This window comes from Pleurodeles waltl, chromosome 5 (assembly GCF_031143425.1).
Source record: "Pleurodeles waltl isolate 20211129_DDA chromosome 5, aPleWal1.hap1.20221129, whole genome shotgun sequence".
NCBI lineage: Eukaryota > Metazoa > Chordata > Amphibia > Caudata > Salamandridae > Pleurodeles > Pleurodeles waltl.
In genome coordinates, this window is record NC_090444.1 from 633160494 (window position 1) to 633180007 (window position 19514).

Consider the following 19514-nt stretch of genomic DNA (forward strand, 5'->3'; position numbering starts at 1 on the left):
ATTTATCACAAGCAACCCCCTGCAATTCCCCCTCATACATCCAGCGTTGTTTGGGAATGGCATTCCCCCATAGGAAACCCCCTCTGAATGAAATTCAACAACAGACGACTGAATCAAGTAATTTGTGAACGCTGCGCTGGACAAATATTGAGTGACGTACCATTCCATAAAATACCTGCACAATCTAATCATATACAACACAGTCGGCCCTCCTTTCTCTTGAAGGCACCCTGAATGCTGGTTTGAGAATTAGTTTTCACGTGGGATGTAAATAGAATGGATAATGCTGCATCTAGTCGGAAAAAAGGCGTTGATTGTATGTTGCCAGAATAAATAATAACTGTAGAAGCTAGTTTAGAACATGCCGTACAGTCTGATGGCAGCCAGCACCTGCTGTATCCCCCCCAGTGCCATCTGCTTCACAACATCAAGGATCATTTGCTATCCGCCGTTTCAGAGTGATATTTTTCTAACCAGGTTTTCTTTTCTCTTTGTCTTTTTTGCAGAGTTTACAAGCCCTGATGAATGAATGCATTGGGCATGTGATCGGGAAACCACACAGTCCTATCACCGGTTTGTACCTTGGTAAGATTGCACCCGTTCCCTCTCATTTTTAATAAACTGGTTCTGATTATTTATCAGAGATCCTTGCTCTGATGTTCGGTTGAAAGATTAGAAAGTTTATCTGGAACATTGGTGAGTAAAGTAATGAAGTAATGTCAACATTGTAGTAGTTGTATTGGCTGTGCGCAATGCATTTTTTGTTCACTGTGCTTTATGGTGGAGTTGGAATATGCACTGACCAATAAGGGAGGTGCTTCCTTCATTGATATATTGAGGCTAGGTCAGCCCTGAGCTGAAGATAACGGTATCATAATGCGCACAATGCACATTCCTTTTTATTTTCTCTCTAAAAATCAATATTTTGAGGTACAAAGGATTCAGCATTGCCTCGAGTAGCCGTTGTTGTATGTCTCATTATGGTCTCCATATCTTTTTTTAAAGGGAAAGCCCGTCAAATTATTAGGAATGGAAAAGTATAAATTGTTGCAGACAGGGACAACTAATAGCTGCGTGATCTACAAAAATGGCAATAAATGAATCCTTGTCTTAGGAACAAGCGCATTGTGTAAGCAATGAATGCGAGGTGCATTTGCAATGCAAGCACAAGATTCTATCATTTTATGCGTATACGTATAGAGGATCAGAATTGCATGTAGCTAGGTAATTGCGAACACCATCTATACTGAATCAGCCTTATTCTGGTAGTACGAATTATCTAGGGAAGGTTGCTTCCGTTGGTAAACATGTTTTCATTGTATTGAGTGGTGGACCATCTAAGTGATATGTCACTAAGACACACCAACAGTGAGATAGAAGTTAAGGAACCCCTCTCGAGTATGACTAATTTTACAAGAAGTGTATTGATAAGGTAGGAGTATGTATTTTGGAAGACAGGTAGACTATTTGATGTTAGGATGGCCACATGCAGGGAGGTTTTGATCTGAAAAACGTTCTGCATGTTTTCCCATACAGGAATGTGGCATTTTCAAGCCAGTGACATTTATTTATCCATTGGGCTGCATTCTGGAAATTCTAAAAAGACAGTTTTTGAAGTCTGATGGTCTGCAGAAGACCTCATTGTGGACAACGACAGTAGTTTAAATGAGAAACTAAATTCTCTTTATTACAGTGATTTTTCTATTTTCAGTACATTTGCCTTATTTGGTTTTATGAATTTGTTGGCAGTTAGACACTCGTATGCTTTTGAAGAAATGCGATCTGAATTTGTAGCACTTACAGACCTACTTATTTTAATTAAGGAATTTGCAAAATGTTTTCATGGTCTTTAAATATTGCAGATGATACAGAAAAGTCTCTGCTGAGATGTGTTAGTACCACTCTCCCTGTTTCAGAAAAACCTGAACATTATCATGACTCTTTTACTGCCAGGAAGGCAAGGGTCCTGCGACCTATCTATATTTGATAAATCAGCTTTGTCCAAAGGGAGCAGGGATGACTATGAGATTGTACTAATTGCAGTTGTTTCCTTGTTGGCCAGGGGCACAAACTTGATTTTGGGGGCTACATACAACATACAATTATAGCTGGATAAAAGTAATTTCAGGGATGTTTTTCACCTCAGGCTTTGCTCGAGTTTACTATTTAATGTCACATAGAACGTCATGATGAAAAATATTCCTGTAATTCATTCTTACCCACCTAGAATTCTACGTTAGTATACCATAAAAATTGCTGGGTGCACAAAGATTTCTGCTGCAGGTTCCTTAACCTGTACATTTTTTTAAAACACAGTCTGTTTCTGGCTACTTTTGTAAGCCAGAAAAGACTTACAAGCATATTTGTCCCCATTGCCAATTTTTTTGAGGCAGAGTTTTTTAAACTAAGTATGTAGACTATCAGAATCCACTCTTCATGACCCCACCGACTTCCTGTTGCCAGCCATTGACCAGCAATTCATGGGACCCCAATACGTTTTTGTCCCTTTCAAGCACTGTGTTGTGGAAGACATGTTAATGTGGGGTTTTTTAATATACTGTTCAAATCTGTTTTTGTTAGATTGTACCGAAGATTCTTTTTTTGGCAAACACTTTGTTTAAACAGTACATTCATATGCTGCTCCGGCCGAATCCCCTAGGACTTCCAGTGGCATGAGCATTTTTTGGGGGAGAAAATAAATTTGTTTTGTTCAGAATTTTCATGTTATTAAATAGCCATCAATATGTCAAAGTACGCATGGTGCTTGTGTACTCTACAAATATGTATGACTCTCTGCATACCCTGAAAGTCATTCCTGCTGCCCTCTAGTCTTGAAGATTTTCACTTATATGGTTAATCTTGTAGTAGGTAGATTTTATAATGGCAGTACAAGCAACGTGGTACCCTTGGTATCTGCTGCATAAGTGTGGTAGGCAGCTGATTAAGGTGCTATTGTTGAAGTACAAGTGTTGGGAGGGTCTGGTAATGCATCTCATCTAGGATGTAACCAAAAATGCAGAGTGACAGAGAGGACCTTTCTCGAATTGTGGCCAAACACATTATTGGTGTGTGTCTCAGGGCATCATGCAGTTCTGTGTGGTGACATTGATCTACCATAGTATTATCAGAGAACTGTTGAATCTGGATAGGAAGTCTTTAGCATTATTGTTCTCAGAAATGTTTGTTAATCAGCTAGCATACAACTTTCTGTCTAGAAATAGAAACCGTGTAGCAGTGAGCGTGCTTCGCTATGAAGAAATTAACGTGGAGATGGTTCTTTTCTTTATGCATGAGTGTGTTGTGTCTGTGTGCTTATGCCACTGGTTCCAGCTTATTTGCTCTTGCTCTTCTGAATACCGAGATAAGCAAATGCACCCTTTTCTAATGGCAGCAGGCTTTCAGAGACCATGTCAGTTGATACCTCAAACAGGTAGTAGTGATTTAAAATAACACATGTTGGTAAAATCTTACCCTAATTTCTTCTGGAGGGATGAGAATCTACAAGGCACTCCAGAGACAAATATCGCTCCTTGAGCTGCCATAATGTGCCTGTACTTAACCCCTGTGAACTTATCATAACAGTTTCCCAAGTGTTTTTTATGGGCTGAAGGGAACTCGATATTTTGTAATTAGGTTCTTATATTTTCCCATATATTGTAAGACAACAGTGACTATTATCAGGAAGAAGAAACAAAGGTGACAGAATCGAGTTGATGGACTCCACTGCAGGGCAGCTCAAATAATCTTGTACATAATTTGAGTATTCTAAGATAGTGGTAGTGTCTGAATTTGAATGAATTTTGCTTGATTATTTATTTACATGCATTATATAGGTATTTTATAGTGTGCAAAGCTAGCCTTCAGGGGAAGGAGGCACTTTACAGAGAACAAAATTGATGATACAGAAAGCAAGTAAAATAATGTGGTCAGGAGAGCATTAATGACAGGACAGGGAAGGATCAGACAATTGAAAGGAGTGGCAGAGACTAGACTAGGTAGAGTTTTTGAACAAATGAGTTTTAAAGGTTTTTTCTGAAAGACAGGAGGTTTGAGTTTTGTCTCATGGCATCATGGCATCCGGGATGTAATTCCAGATTTTAGAGACCAAACAGCAGAGGTTTTATCAGCAGTTTAGCTTTGTCCGAGGCATGTGTGGCTGTAGATACACATGCTATGCATAATCCTGTTTTAATTTTTCTTTTTTTTTTTAAAGAAAATCTTTCGAGTCACAAGGTACTGTGACTCTGCCTTCCGCTGGTAATGCGCATGGTAATCAACTTCATTGTTTTCTTTCCTTTGTCGGGTTCAGGCGTGTGCTGTCCTTCTCTGGTTCGACACCATCATGACTCTTCCCGGTTCTTGCCTGCTTTCCGTCAATATTGTTATCAATCGTGGTCCTCTCTTTCTTTTCAGTTCAGGTTGACGACTCCAATTTCATTTAGGCGACTCTTGTCAACCATGGCCCCGCATGAGCCTTTGCCCTTCAGGGCCTTACCTCCATCCTTAGACCCCCCCCCCCCCAATACTCCCCTGTCCACTTGCTGATGAAACAGACGCCTTTTCGTTACTGTCCTTGGTGTCACGCTAAGTACCCTCTCACCGATCTTCACCAGGTCAGTAACCTGTTTCTCTCCCCCAAACACAACGAGGCCAGCTGCGAGGCTTGCCACTCCTTCAGGTCGAAGAAGACTTTACGCGACTGTCAGCCTTATGTCTCGAAATGCCTTGAAGGACTGCAGATTATATACCAGAACTCTTCAGCCCGAGGACATCCAAGAAGAACATCATGCACCGGGGTCAGTTGCGGACGAATGGACTTTCTACCCTGACAGCTCCAGCTCCAAACATGAGATGCAAGCTCTACCTCCTGCTCAACCAGTTGTGAGCACTGTGGCCCCACCTTCTTGTCATCAACCACAGCAGACCACCACAAAGGGTCTACTGCCTATTCAAGAGTGATCCAAACAGATTGCCTGGGCACCACTGCCTTCGGGCCATTATCAGCACGGCTGTTGTTTTTGGAAACACTCAGCCCTGGCTCGGCGCCAAAGAAGCCATTAAAGCCACCTGCTTCGAAGCCGGCCACTCCCGGTTCGGAGTCGAGCCGAGCTTTGGACCTGAAAACTTGGTCCTCGAAACACAGGCCATTGTCAGCACCAAAACCTATCCCATCGGAGCCGAAAACATCGGTTTCGGAGCCTAGAACATCAGCGCCCAGCAAATCCATACACGGGTCGGGGTCCGTGGAACCCCTACTTCAAAGACTGTAGGAGGAAATAGACACCCAGCAGAAGCATATAATGATCCATACAGACAGAGCCTCCACAAACTGATGCTCAGCCTCCCAAAAGGCAGCTGTTGTTTGAAGAGGCTTTGGACTTACCAACTCCGCCTGAACAGAGAAAAAAGACAAATAAGGCCACAAGTCCTTTATATACTAGCCCACTACCCTTACCGGCTGCATACCACTCACCCTGACTACCTGCTTCCCCAGTTCACCCTACGCCATATTCACCAAAAGGGTCAACCCATTCTTATATAGAGGGACAAGATGATGGGGACGCTTTTGATATCCGCCCATAGGATGATCCATGGGATATTTATGACACAGAGCCACTAGCGGATACAGACTCCAATCTTTACCCCGCAACCACCCCCCCTTGATGCTACTGTTACCTACCCTGACCGAATTCATTGGGATGCCACCTTCCTCAAGATACAACTGCACCAGTAGGCCTTAGAGCAAGACTACCTCTTTAAGACACTTCTGCACTGCGTTGTGCCCAATACCTACCAATGCTAAAGGGTATGCTATGTCACACCCCTGATATATTCAATGTCCCCTAAGCGATATGGTTATTGCACCAAGGGTGAGCAAAAATATAATGCATTCCCTAATGATCTGGTATATATTGGAGGTCAACTTCCACCAGACTCTTTAGTGGTAGCAACTGCACACAAAAGAGGCAATTCTCAAACATCTGGTGAAGACTCTCCACCAGTTAAAGAGAGCAGAAGGATAGATGCCGCAGAAAAAAGGGTAGCCGCACAATTCACCAGTTATTGGCATATTGCTGATTCCATCAGCCTTCTCTCCAGTCATGATAGAGCCCATTGAGACAAGATGGAGGAACTCTTTCAATACCGCCCAGGAGAACACAAAAAAGAGGCTCCTAAATAGCCTCTCAGGGAAAATGAATACCCAACACAACTCTACTTCGCGCCCTCAACACATTGGATGCTGCTGCTGGGGACGGGATAAACGCGAGTGTTTTGCTGTGCAGACATGCTTGGCTTCAGGTCTCCGGATTTAAACTGGAGGTACAGCAGAATCTACTTGCTCTTGCATTTGATGGGAGACATTTATTTCGCCCTCAGTTAGATACTTCATTAGAAAAGATTTAAAAAGACACGGAGACAGTGAAAGCCATGGGAGCATTGTAAACACCTTCCCATCATGGCTGCTTTTGTCGCTCATACTACTGCTGAAAGTCCAAAACAACATCACCGGAGACCTCCAGTTAATTCCAACGACTACAAAGTCAGACCACCTCACCTAGAGGCTTCTACCAAAGCTCATATGAGGGTAACAACTCCAAAGGCAAAGTCGGATTCACCAATCTGCCGCCGCCACCACTAAACCCTGACTTATCTCTCATTACCCCCAATCCCACAACACCTGTTGAGGGTCATCTACAAGGGTTCTTTCTTGCCTGCCGGCCCATTACCTCTGACCAGTGGATTTTGAATGTTATCCAACATGGTTAATATCTGGAGCTCACTTCCACACCTCCCAACATTCCACCCTGCTAAAACAGACTCTACCTACATCAAGCGTTGCTTAAGGAAGAAGTACACGCACTCCTCAAAAAAGGAACTATACAACTCTCCTCTCGACCAAGAGGTCACAGGAGTCTATGACCCATATTGGATCTCAGACACCTAAGCAAGTACTTTCTCTCAGAGCACAATCACATGGTTACTGTCCAAGGTGTCATCCCAGTATTCAAACAGGGCACCTTCAAGGCTGCCCTCAACCTCAAGGACGCCTACTTCCTTGTTCCTATTCAGCCGGCACATCGCCCTTTGGGGTCACTGTAACACCCAGATCTCTAGCAAATATCTTGGCTGTAGTAGCTGCTCACCTGCGCAGACAAAGCATTCATCTCTTTCTATACCTAGACGAATGGCTCATCAAAAGTGTGACTCATCAAAAATGTTAGCAACACACTCAGGTCACCATAAGCCTACTTCACAAACTAGGCTTCACATCAGCCCCTCAAAATCCCACCTTCAACCCCTTCAGATCCAGCCTTATTTAGGAGCTATTCTCAAGTCAGAACTAGGAATAGCTTATCTGAATACTGTCAGGATACAGCCATTCCAAGCACCCATCCCCCAATGTCAGTCAGGTCAACATATGACAGTCAAGAGAGTCACACGCCTCCTCAGTATGATGGCTTTATGTATTGCCATAGTACCTCATGCCAGACTTAACATGCGCCTGTTGCAGGAGTGCTTAGCCACTGATGGACTCAATTGGAAGGTTAATAGGAAGATCTAGTGTTGGTCAGCTGTCAAGCGTGCCACTGTCTGCAGTGGTGGAACACCAGTAACCTGTTAAAAGGGATCGCCTTTCCTTGACTAGTTCCACAGAGAACCATAAGAAGGGATGCTCCCTTACGGGATGGGGAGTGCATTTGCAAGAACTGTTTGTCCCAGGCCACTGGACACCAAATCAGCAACATCACCACATAAATCACTTAAAGCTACTAGCTGTTCACCTATCGCTGAAAGACTTACTTCCTGACCTAATTGGCAAGGTAGTCCTCATCAAGATGGACAACATGATGGCCATCTATTATCTCTAAAAGCAAGAAGGCACCAGATCGCCTCAACTTTCTCATTTAGCCCAGACCATTTGGAGATGGGCTGTCTTACACAACATTCACCTGTTAGCGGAGTACCTACCATGAAGGAACAATAACTTTGCAGATCTCCTCAGCAGGAGGTGCCAACTAGTCCAGAAGTGGGAACTCCATCTGCAAGTCCTCCCCCAATACTTCCAAGTGTTTGGGACAACCACACATAGACCTCTTCGCCACAGCAGAAAATGCAGAATGCCCAAATGTTTACTTCAGGTTCCCATACCCAAAGTCCAAGGGGCAAGGCACAATGGATGAGTTGGTCTGGGATATTTGTATATGATTTTCCACCTCTCGCACTGCTTCTGTTTGTGGTTTGCAAACTTCGACAGACATTTCTCACCCTCATTCTGGTGGCTCCTGCATGAGCACGACAACCATGATTCACTGCACTCCTCAAACGGTCAGTTGCGCCCCACGAAACACTCCCTAACAAGAAGGACCTTCTCACGCAGATCCATGTACAAGTCAGACACCCAGACCCCGGAGCCCGCAATCTTGTGATCTGGCTCCTGACATCCTAGACTTTGGTTACCGCAGTCTCCCACAATAATGTATGGACATTCTCAGAGAGGCACGCAGGCCTACTAGTCAGACAGTTATTCTGGGAAGTGGAAAAGATTTGTTCACTACTGCCACTCCAAACACCTTGATCCGTTAGCACTTAAAGGACAAGACATTGTCTTCTATTTACTTCACTTGCACACCTCTTGTTTGCCCTTTATATCCATAAGGCTACACCTAGCCGCACTAGCCACATACCTACAAAATAGGCTACACACTTACACATTCATAATCCCAGTCATCAAAGCCTTCTTGAAAGGTCTTAAAAGAGTAATTCCAACTTGGTATCTCAATATTGTATTAGCAAGACTAATGGGCCCTCTATTTGAGCACCTCTGCTTCTGCCCCCTCCAGTTTCTGTCCTGGAAGATAACATTCCTAGTCACTATCACTTCGCTTAGATGTGTCAGTGAGCTTCAGGCACTAACCTTGGAAGGAACCTTCTTTCAAATACATAGGGGTAGGGTTGTACTCCGCACCAACCCCAAATTTCTCCCTTAGGTGGTATCACAGATCCACCTAAATCAATCCATTGAACTTCTTCCTCAGTGTGACTCAGTTGCAGAAAGGACTCTACACACCTTAGGTGTGAAATGAGCTCTCATGTAGTACATTGACAGGACTAAATAATTCAGGAAGACATAACAACCTTTTGTTGCTTTCTCCAGACCTCAAGAAGAAGGGCCCTTTCTAAATCGGGCATTGAAAGATGGATTGTTAAATGCATCCAGGCATGCTATGTGAAAGCTAAAAGAACTTTACCATTCCTTCTAGAGCCCATCCCACTCGTAAAAAAAGAGGTTTCAGTAGCCTTCCTGGGAAACATCTCTACAGCTGACGTAAGCAAAGCAGCTACATGGTCTGCACCACATACCTTTACAAAACATTACAGTGTAGATGTGCTGGCCCATCAACAAGCCAGTGTGGGCCAGGCCATTCTCATGTGTATCTACAGCCACGAACGGAAAACATTACTTACCCAGTAAGGATCTATTTGTGGCATGTAGTGCTGTAGATTCACATGCGCCCACACTCCCTCCCGGTGGCATGTACTTTTTTCACTTTTCTTTCACAAACTCCTGTGGCATGGATTTCTCTCTATATACCACTCTTTGGTCTCTACCAGTGCTTAATTAGTGAAAGAATGAGTGCTGATGCCTAAAACTATGCACTCAGAAGCTCCCGTCTAGTTCTATTAAATGTAGGTGGGCTGAACACCAAGGCTGTGTAGTCTTAAATCCACATTATGCCACTTTAATCCACTACTAGACACTCCCTGTCCCTTTAACTCGCTTTTGCAGGTTCCTGCATTCTCTCTTTGTGGTGGTTTTTCCATCTTTCTCCTCCTCCCTTTCCCTTATGTGTGTTTTCTCCTCTTGCTCTCAGAAATGTGGAAAAAGTAAGTGCCAGACCCCATAAATGAGTGCCGGTGGCCTCCACCGTCTCAAATTAAGCACTGGTCTCGCCTACCAAGACAGACTCGAAGTGGGCTTACAGCCCGCCCATTGCTTACCATTGTTTAGCTATATTTTCACTCTCATGTGCTTGCTTTTTATTCTGTGGCATGTTTTCTTCCTGTAGGATGCTGGTTCTGTATATACTTTATCAAAATGAGATCTAGTGTGCCCAGAGTCCAGGGGCTTCCCAAGAGGCTTGACAGAGGCAATAATAGATAATACTAATGCTCTATTTGTGGTAGTGTGTTAGAACAGTTAGGCTTATCAGAGGGTAGTGTTAATCATTTGTTGTACACACACAAGCAATAGAAGAAACACACACTCAATGATTTAACTCCAGACCAATAGGATTTTATATAGAAAAATATATTTTTGTTACTTTAGTACTAGAACCACAAGACTCAGTTCCGAAGTAAATACTGTTGCATGTAAGTACTTAGCATAGGCATCAATCTAACTTTGTTTAGCTTTAGTCAAGTAAACAGTTTTTAAGAAAACAGAGAATATCTATTTTAAAAGTGGACACAGTGCATTTTCAAAACAGTTCCTGGGGGAAGAAAATAAAGTACAGTTTTAGAGGTAAGTACACAACTTACAGTTCCAGTCTCCGGATTATAGGTTGTCCACTGTTGGGGGTTCAGGTCAACCCCAAACACCCACTATCAGCAACACGGGGCCAGCGTGGTGCAGAGGTCAAAGTTGAGCAATTTTAACATGGGCTCCTATGGAGACGGGGGTATTCGGAATTTGGTCTGCAGCAGGTAAGTACTCGCGGCTCGGAGGGCAGACTAGGGGGGATTAGAAGAGCACTGGAGGGACCCTAAGTAGGCGCTAGTCCCACACCCTCAGCGCCACTTGGGCGGCCTGGTGCAAACAGGACGATGGGTTTCCAATGAAACTCTGAGGGGACCCAGGGGGTCACTCAGGCGCTGCAGGCGAGGTACGGGGGGGGGGTGTCTCGGGCACACCACCAGTCAGAAAGGGAAGAGGGCCGCCTGTTGATCATCGCTGCTCCGGGTGTCGATTTCTCCAAGTCCTGGAGGCTGCGAGTGCAGTGGGTCCTTTGGCGTCAGTTACCTTCGTCCAGGGCAGTCGCGGTCAGGGGAGCTCCTCTGGATTCCCTCTGCAGGCATCGTCGTGGAGAGGTTAACCCAGGTTGGGCGCTTGGTCGCTGTCGCCTGGGGGTTCTCACTGGTCGGTTGGCCACCTGGACTCGGGCAGTGGGTGTCAGGTGCAGAGTAGTTAGCACTCATGCTTCTGGAGTGAGGTGGGAGTCCTTCAGAAGAGGTTTCTTCTTCTGTTTTTCTTTGGACAGGGCCGCTGTCCACTGGAGTTCTTGACTCTCTGTGATGCAGACCATCCTCTGGAGGTTTTTCAGAGGTCGCTGGACCTGCAGGACGCGTCGCTTTTCTTCTCCATGTTCTTTGAAGTAGGAGAGAGGCCGGTAGGGCTGGGGCCAAGTCAGTTGTTGTCTCCTTTCCTTCTCTGCTGGGGTTTCCGCTAAGCAGTCCTCCTTATTCTTGTGAGGTCACCAGGAATCTGACTAGCTTAGTTCAGAGAGCCCTTAAATATAAGATTTAGGGGGCTTAAGGGGTCAGAGGGCAGTAGCCACTGGCTACTGTCCCTGAGGGTGACTACACCCTCCTTGTGCTCACTCCCTTTGGGGAGGGGAGCACATTCCAATCGCTATTGGCCCTCCAAACCAAGATGGAGGATTCTGCAAGTAGCGGGGGGTCACTTCAGCTCTAGACACCTTAGGGGTGGTCCTAGCTGAGGTGGTGACTCCTTGTTTTTCCTAATTATCCCTCTGGACTTGATGCCAAAAGTGGGGCTTTGTCTGGGGGGCTGGGCATCTCCACTAGCTGGAGCGCCCTGGAGCATTGTAACACAAAGCCTGAGTCTTTGAGGCTCACCGCTAGGTGTTACAGTTCCTGCAGGGGGAGGTGTGAAGCACCTCCACCCAGTGCAGGCTTTGTTTCTGGCCTCAAAGAGCACAAAGGCTCTCACCCCAGGGGTCAGAAACTCATCTCTCAGTGGCAGGCTGGCATAGACCAGTCAGTCCTGCACTGAAGGATTGGGTAAAATACAGGGGGCATCTCTGAGATTGCCCTCTGTGTGCATTTTCTATATATCCAGCACTGGCATCAGTGTGGGTTTACTATTCTGAGAAGTTTGATAACAAACTTCCCAGTATTTAGTGTAGCCATTATGGAACTGTGGAGTTCGTTTTGGCAAACTCCTAGACCATATACTTAATATGGCCACACTGTACTTACAATGTCTAAGAATGGACCTAGACACTGTAGGTGCATATTGCTCATGCAGCTATGCCCTCACCTGTGGTATAGTGCACCCTGCCTTAGGGCTGTAAGGCCTGATAGAGGGGTGACTTACCTATGCCACAGGCAGTGCATTGTGTGCATGACACCCTGAGGGGGATGCCATGTCGACTTTGCCTTTTAATCCCACCAACACACACAATCTGCAATGGCAGTGTGCATGTGTTAGGTGCAGGGTCCCTTGGGATGGTACAACACATGCTGCAGCCCTTAGGGACCTTCCCTGGTCTTTCACTTTTTTTTAACAATACTTTACAGACAAGCATTGGCAGAGCCAGCAACTCAGCACTCATGTTATAAAGTTGTGAACTATTGTCTCTGCTAGTGCTTGTTATCAAATGTGAAAACCTTATTCGTAATTTAGGAACAGTTGCCCGGGAAATCTGAGCCAAATGTTAAGTTTAGCTCCAAGATCCAAACTACATGTAGAGCCATTAAAAGGATTCACAGTTTGAACATGCAGCAGAATCATTACAAAATAGCAAACAAGCAAGGAGAAAATGAATACCATAATGATCGTTGCAGCATAGCTACAATGTATTTACTTGGATACCAGCGATGACAGTGCACTGTGCTATGCAGGCACTCAGAATTCCCACATAATCTTTAATAGTTTATTTGTGATTTTAGCTGCTCAAATTTTGCATATGTTCAAAGAAAAGCCTTAAATCTGCACTTAATTAAGTCATATCAAAAAGACCAATTAATTACGCATTGTGCCCAACTAATGGCTCAGAACTCCACCAAGACTTGTCCCTAAATTGAAATCCTTTGGGAGAAGGGTATTTGTATTCTAAAACCATGTTTGCTTTAAGGAGAAACTGTTCCACGCTTCATTTCCTATCTGAATTAAATTCTTACAGTTGAATAATGTATGTCTTCCTGCTGTCTCTTGTACCCAGGTACCCAGCGGAACAGTCCCCGTCCGGTGAAGATGCCCCGATGCCATAGTGATCCTCCCAACCAACCCCTCATCATCCCAATGCCTGAAGGCTGCAGGTATCTTGCACACACTCCACACTGGCTTTGATGTGGCTGCTGGGCATGTCTTGCAAGGCTAGCCATGTCTCCTGAGTTACATTAGTGACTGAAACCATGTGGTTTTCTTGTTCATTTCTCTATCCATTTCCCCTGTCCTGTAGGTCAGGATGTCCAGAGTATATCTTGGAGAGTTTGAATCATCACGGATATTCCGGATGATCATTGACTGCATAAATGAGTTCAGTTATGATTCACTGTATATAAATTAATCTTAATGTGTGGATCCCGAAAATGTGGCGTGAACCAAGCCCTCCAAGACCCTACTTCGACACTGCTGACATTGGTGGTTTTACTGTCCATTGCCCTATCCTCTGATTGTTTGGTTTGTTCTCTATCCTATCTCAAGGCTGAAGTTTGTTGCACTGGGCAATTCACTATGGTTTTCCGTTTGGCTCTGGTGTGCTTCATTTAAGCCTATTTCACCTAAGGTGATAACCTAAATGTTTAGCTCACATATTTTCATTTTAAGGGTAATTTTAAATCTGGCGTCAGTTAAAAAAAAAAAAAAAAAAAACTGTTTGTATCTTATTCTGTCCAAAACATATGATTTAAGGCATGGCTAAATTTGGCTAAATCATTACTCAATGACAGATAATAGGTTTATAGAATACTATACCCAGCGCATTGAGTGCAAATATTTCAGTTATGTGGGTACACTAATTATATAATTCTATAAATCCCTCTATTCACTGAACAGAGTTAGGGGCCCACAGCTCAAGTGCCTTTCAGTCCTCAACTACAAGCAAAAATAAATGTGCCCTACTATATCCCCACAAGGAAGGCCATGGTACACCGGATATCACTACGGAAGCATGTGCCTTGCTGTTCAAAATTGAGCTTTTGCTATTGCCTCTTCCTCAAAACCTGCACAACTAGTTTCCTCTACTGGAAGGTAGTGTGGGCACACTTATGCACATTTTTACACAGCTACAGTAGAGAAGATTACCAGAATTTCTTTTTTTCCCAGATTTTTAGCTATTGCAAAAGTAGTGTCCCCTGAAGTCCAAAATCATTTCACTTCCAGATACCATACTAGCTTGGTTGAGTAAATAGAGTTTGGGGGACTGACAACCTCCCTCTGGGATCACACCCTCCATTCTTTCCCCATTGGTTTCACCAGTGGTGAGGGTATATTTTGTGGCGGTGAAACTTTCTGAGTGGCTGTAGTGTCTTCCAATGCTCCAATGAGTTCTCAGTTTGTGAATCCCCACAGACAAATGAAAACCTCCATAGGAAACATTTGCCTTCAATACATTTTTTTTTTTTTAAAGCCCTAACCCCGCAGAGAAAAGGACAGAGTAACTGAATTGTTGATCAACCAAACAACTCTTGTCATTAGCCATGTACATGAGCAGACTGTCAAAGAGCAGGATTTTATAACATGCCTGTTGGGTGAATACAAAGGTCTCACTGGTGTTGCTATGACAATGTGTGAGTTAACTAGTTTTCTGCATGCCTTCTCTCTTAGTTCTCTTTAGAAGTTCTGTGTATGGCATGGCTTATTTCTTTTATGGTTTAGTAATGTGCTTGTGTCTTTGTAAATACAAGTAAAGTAAAAAAAAAATAAGAAAGCACTTCTAAAAGGCATATGTATGGCTATTCCTTCGGTACTGCCTGACAGGTCATCCCTTTCTTGCATTTTTCAACCTCTGCAGATTGAGGCCGAAAGTGAGGCTTAATTTTGCTGTTGTGATTGCTGTAAACGGTTTGCCACTTTGCAAAATTAATATTAATTTGATAAAGGAGCACAGCACAGTTAATATGATAAACTTAACTGGTAAATCTGATAGAGAGTTCTAGTTTCAGATTCCTTACCTGAGAATTTCCCCAGGCATCAGACTGGGTCCAGAGATTTTTCTTTGAGCAGTGCCCTTGTGTGCCGTCAGGTGGCATCGGTCGACTCTGTCTCCGTCGTTGGCGTCATGGTCGCAGTGATGACATCAAAGTAATAAATAGGCGCCACCCAGGCGTGCTGACACCAGTTCCTTTCTTTCTACGCCACGCGCAGATTTGGAGAAGGGCTACCCTTAATCACTTTTTGACTTACTTTGACTTTTTTGCTGACATTTTTTACTTTTTGGTTCGTCCGGGGATGTCATGGAAGACCGAGTTCAAGCCATGTGACTCCTGTCACCAAATGATGTCGGTGGCGGATCTGCACCTCGTGTGCTTGTGGTGTCTGGAACACGACCCAAAGTCGTGCTCCGAGTTCCAAGCCATGAACCCGAAGGATTTGAGGGAGTGGTCCCTGAAGCTCATGGTGGCTCTGTGCTCAATTCTGCATCACGCCAGGTCTCGTTCAAGAGGAAGGTCACAAGACCGTTCGCAGAGTCATCACCACTCCTTGTCTTCCCATTCCAAATCTTTGGGACAGTCTGGTCATAAAAAGAAGGCCAAACGTTCTTCGACTTCACCCTGTCGCTCGGCCGATGTGCCGCGGGAAGAGTGTTGACGGTCTAGGCCTCCATCTGCGGAGTCTACTTCCGGGTCGGCTCAGTGCCTCCCTGAGTTTCTAGGAGACGGAGCTGTCCAGTTGAACGAGTTTCATGAGACCATGCGCCTTCTCTTTGGGCAGGCTGAACTCCTTCCAGCATATTCAGGCTTGGAGTGGGGGGAGAAGGGGGGGGGGGGAGGTCGGCTGGGGTCCCCTTGGATTTCGTGCAGGTGGCTTTGGCTTCTGCCTCCGGATCCATTACCAGATCTGTGCCGATGCCGCTCATGCCAAGGTGACCTTCCCCGGCAAAGACGTGGACTCTCCCAACGCCGGTTGGGCTCACAATCGGCTTCAACCCAATACTAATCCCTGACGACCCAGAGGCGGAACGGTGTCGCTCGCCGCTGGACCTGACTTCGATGGGGTCTTCTCACCCCAGGTTGGATTCTGACCTTTTTTTACTATGAGTACGAATATGGGGAAGGTGAAGGGGACACTGGAACCTCTGGAATACCAGCTTGACAACCCTGACATGGACTGGGCACAGGAATTGGGCTAGGCTCATGGTCTGGATACTTCTCCAGACGTTGGCAAGCTTTCTCCCCCTAGCATGGCTAAGTTTGCGATCCATTGTGGGCTGGAAACGACCGACTTACTAGGTAGATCATTTGCATCGATGGTGGCCTTAAGAGGTCAGGCCTTTTGGGGGATGTCCAACAATCTCTTATGGACATGCCCTGCGATGGCTTCCGTCTCTTCGGAGACAATCTGATTCGTCGCTTGAGCTTTTTAAGGAGTCCCGGCTACGGCTCAGAACCTTGGCCTCGCTGCAGCCCCTCACCCAGCACAGTCTGATTTTCGCCCTCTTCGTGGCCACGGAAGTGGCTCCCTCTTGCGTCCTTTCCCTACCAGCCACCGAGCCTCGCATGCTACTCTGGGTGGCCGTGGACACGGAATCCCACAGGTTCGGGGGTCAGGGAGCCAGCGGTCCGTCCAGCTCCCCCCCACCCCACTGTCACCGCCAAATCCTCCTAGTCAGTCGCCCCATCCTGGACCAGTGGGAGGCACGATCCACTATCACCTGCCCCACTGGGAATCCATCACGAAGGACTGGTGGGTTTTGCAAATAGTCCGAAGGGGCTACTCCCTCCACTTCGAGACTACGCCTCCGACCATGCCACCATCTTACAAGTTTCTCAGAGGATCATTTGGCACTTCTCCGCAAGGAAGTCATAGTTCTCTTGGCCAAGACAGCCATAGAGAGGGTTTCTGTGCCAGAAGTAGGGTGTGGTTGTTATTCCAGCTACTTTCTGGTGCCCAAGAAGGACAAGAGCCTCAGCCCTATTCTAGACCTCTGGGCCCTCAGTCTCTTCCTCAGGAACGAGAAGTTGAAAATGCTCACCTTGGCACAGGTCCTGTCTGCCTTGGATCCTGGAGACTGGATGGTGGTATTGGACTTGTAGGATGCTTACTTCCATATACTCGTCTTGCCTGCCCACAGACGCTACTTGCGATTCATGGTAAACCACAAGCGCTTTCAGTTTACCGTGTTCCCCTCAGCTTTACCAGCACCCCTCAGGTGTTGCAGCTCATCTGCACAGGTTAGGGGTTTCAGTCTTCCCCTACCTCGGTGACTGGCTGGTGAAGGTGAGCATGCCCCAGATGGTCGTCTCCCACCTTCAGCCTACGGCAAACCTTCTGAACTCTCTGAGGTTCACTATAAACATGCCAAAGTCACACCTGGCTCCTTCTCAGATGCTCCCCTTCATCGGAGCTGTTCTGGACATAATGCGGTTTTGTGCTGATCCTCCCGACAAGCGAGTCCAGGATATTCAGGCTATGTTTCAGCCTCTATCCTGGATTTCGGGGAGAATGACTCTGAGGCTGCCAGATAGCAAAGTGGGCTCTGCAGTGGGACCTGAAGTTCCAGTGGACGCAGCATCAGGGAAGTCTTTCCAACATGGTCCAGATCTGCAGTGGTGGCATTCGAATCGCGATTGGGCAACGGCAGATCCACCTCTTTTTCCCAACCAGATCTTACAGTGGTGACAGATGCGTCACTTCTGGGATGTGACAGCCACATAGGAGAGGCGGAGATCAGACTCCACGTCAGCCTTTTAGAGCTCCGGGCGATTAGGCTTGCATTGAAAGCTTCTCTAAAAGGGAAAGTGGTGCAGGTGTTCATGAACACCACCACCGCTATGTGGTACTGCAGCAAGCAGGGCAGAGTGGGCTCGTGCCCCTTTGTCAAGAGGCTCTGCACCTCTGGACGTGGCTGGAACACCAGGGCATAACCCTGGTGGTTCAACATCTGGGGGGCTCTCAAAGCAGACAAACTCAGCTGCTGATGCATATTCGATCATGCATGGTGCCTCCATCTGGAGGTGGCGCAAGGCCTCTTTCAGCAGTGGGGAGAGCCTTGGTTAGATCTGTTCACCTCCACAGAGAACGCGCAATTATAGCTGTTTTGCGCGTTGGATTTCCCAAAGTAGCACTCACTTGGCAACACTTTTCATCTCAAATAGAGCTCAGGCCTCTTTTACGCCTTCCCACCAATGCCACTTTTGCCAGGGCATGAAGAGTCTGGGATCCAGAGCTGTTGAGCATGACTACGGATTCTCTGATCCGACTGCCCCTTTGTGAGGATCTTCTGTTGCAGCTGCAGGAGACAGTTCCCCACCGAACCTGTCCAGTCTCTGCCTTCTTGCATGGAGATTGAGCGGTGGCAGTTGACAGCTTTTGACCTTCCGCCCAAAGTCTACAACGTTATCTTGGCAGCCAGGTGTCCCTCCACCAAATTGGTATACACTTGTCGTTGGCACGAATTTGTGGCATGGTGTACCAACAAGCCTGTTGATCCTCTTTCCGCACCTTTGTCTGAGGTTCTCCTGTTCATCCTATCTCTTGCTCAGCAGGACTATGCTTTGGGCACCCTTAAAGTCTATTTTTCTGCCATCTCTACGTTTCTCATACTGCCAGACAAGCCTTCCTTATTCAAGTCTCCCATTTTTAGGAGGTTCCTTAAAGGACTCATCCATTTGTTTCCTCCGACCCCGTTAATAATGCCCCAATGGGACTTAAACCTGGTCCTTACCTACCTTATGTGTGCCCCTTTTGAGGCGCTTCACAATTGTCCATTGCGGCTCCTCACATTAAAAACTACTTTCCTGATTGCCACCACTCTGCACGCAGAGTGAGTGAGCTTCAAGCTCTTTTTTCCAAGCCACCATTTATCTCTGTCCATCCTGACAAAGTGGTGCTTTGTATCAGGGCCTCCTTTTTTCCTAAGGTTGTTACGCCTTTTCATGTAGGCCAACCCATCACCTTGCCTACTTTTTATGCACCTCCACATCCCTCTCATGAAGAGGATAGACTCCACCGTCTGGATCCAAAATGAGCGTTGTCATTCTACCTCAATCGTGCTAAAGGTTTCCGGGTGGACGATCAGCTCTTTATAGGATATGTGGGTGTGAAGAAAGGGCGGGCAGTGCAGAAGCACACCATCTCGCATTGGGTGGTGCTCTGCCTCAAAATGTGCTATGCTTTTGCAAAGAAGCAACCCCCTGAGGGCTTGCATGCTCACTCCCCCAGAGCAACTGCTGCCTGTCCTGGATATCTGTCAGGTAGCGACGTAGGTATCCCTGCACACATTCACTAAACATTACTGCCTGAACAGTCAGTTCGGCAGAGATGGTTACTTTGGTCGTTCGGTCCTGCAAGACTTTATAGTATGATCTTGGTTCGCAGCCCTCCA

The 19514-nt window shown here is 46.0% G+C and overlaps 1 protein-coding gene across 6 annotated transcripts in view; it reads left to right on the top strand.

Annotated features, from left to right (window-relative positions):
• Positions 1 to 19514, top strand: part of MAP3K4 (mitogen-activated protein kinase kinase kinase 4) — a 379054-nt gene that overhangs the window by 283191 nt on the left and 76349 nt on the right. For all 6 annotated transcript variants that reach the window (XM_069234493.1, XM_069234494.1, XM_069234496.1 and 3 more), the window contains 2 exons: positions 507 to 585; positions 13188 to 13284. In XM_069234493.1, the coding sequence (XP_069090594.1) occupies positions 507 to 585; positions 13188 to 13284 (176 nt within the window). The remainder of the gene's footprint in view (positions 1 to 506; positions 586 to 13187; positions 13285 to 19514) is intronic.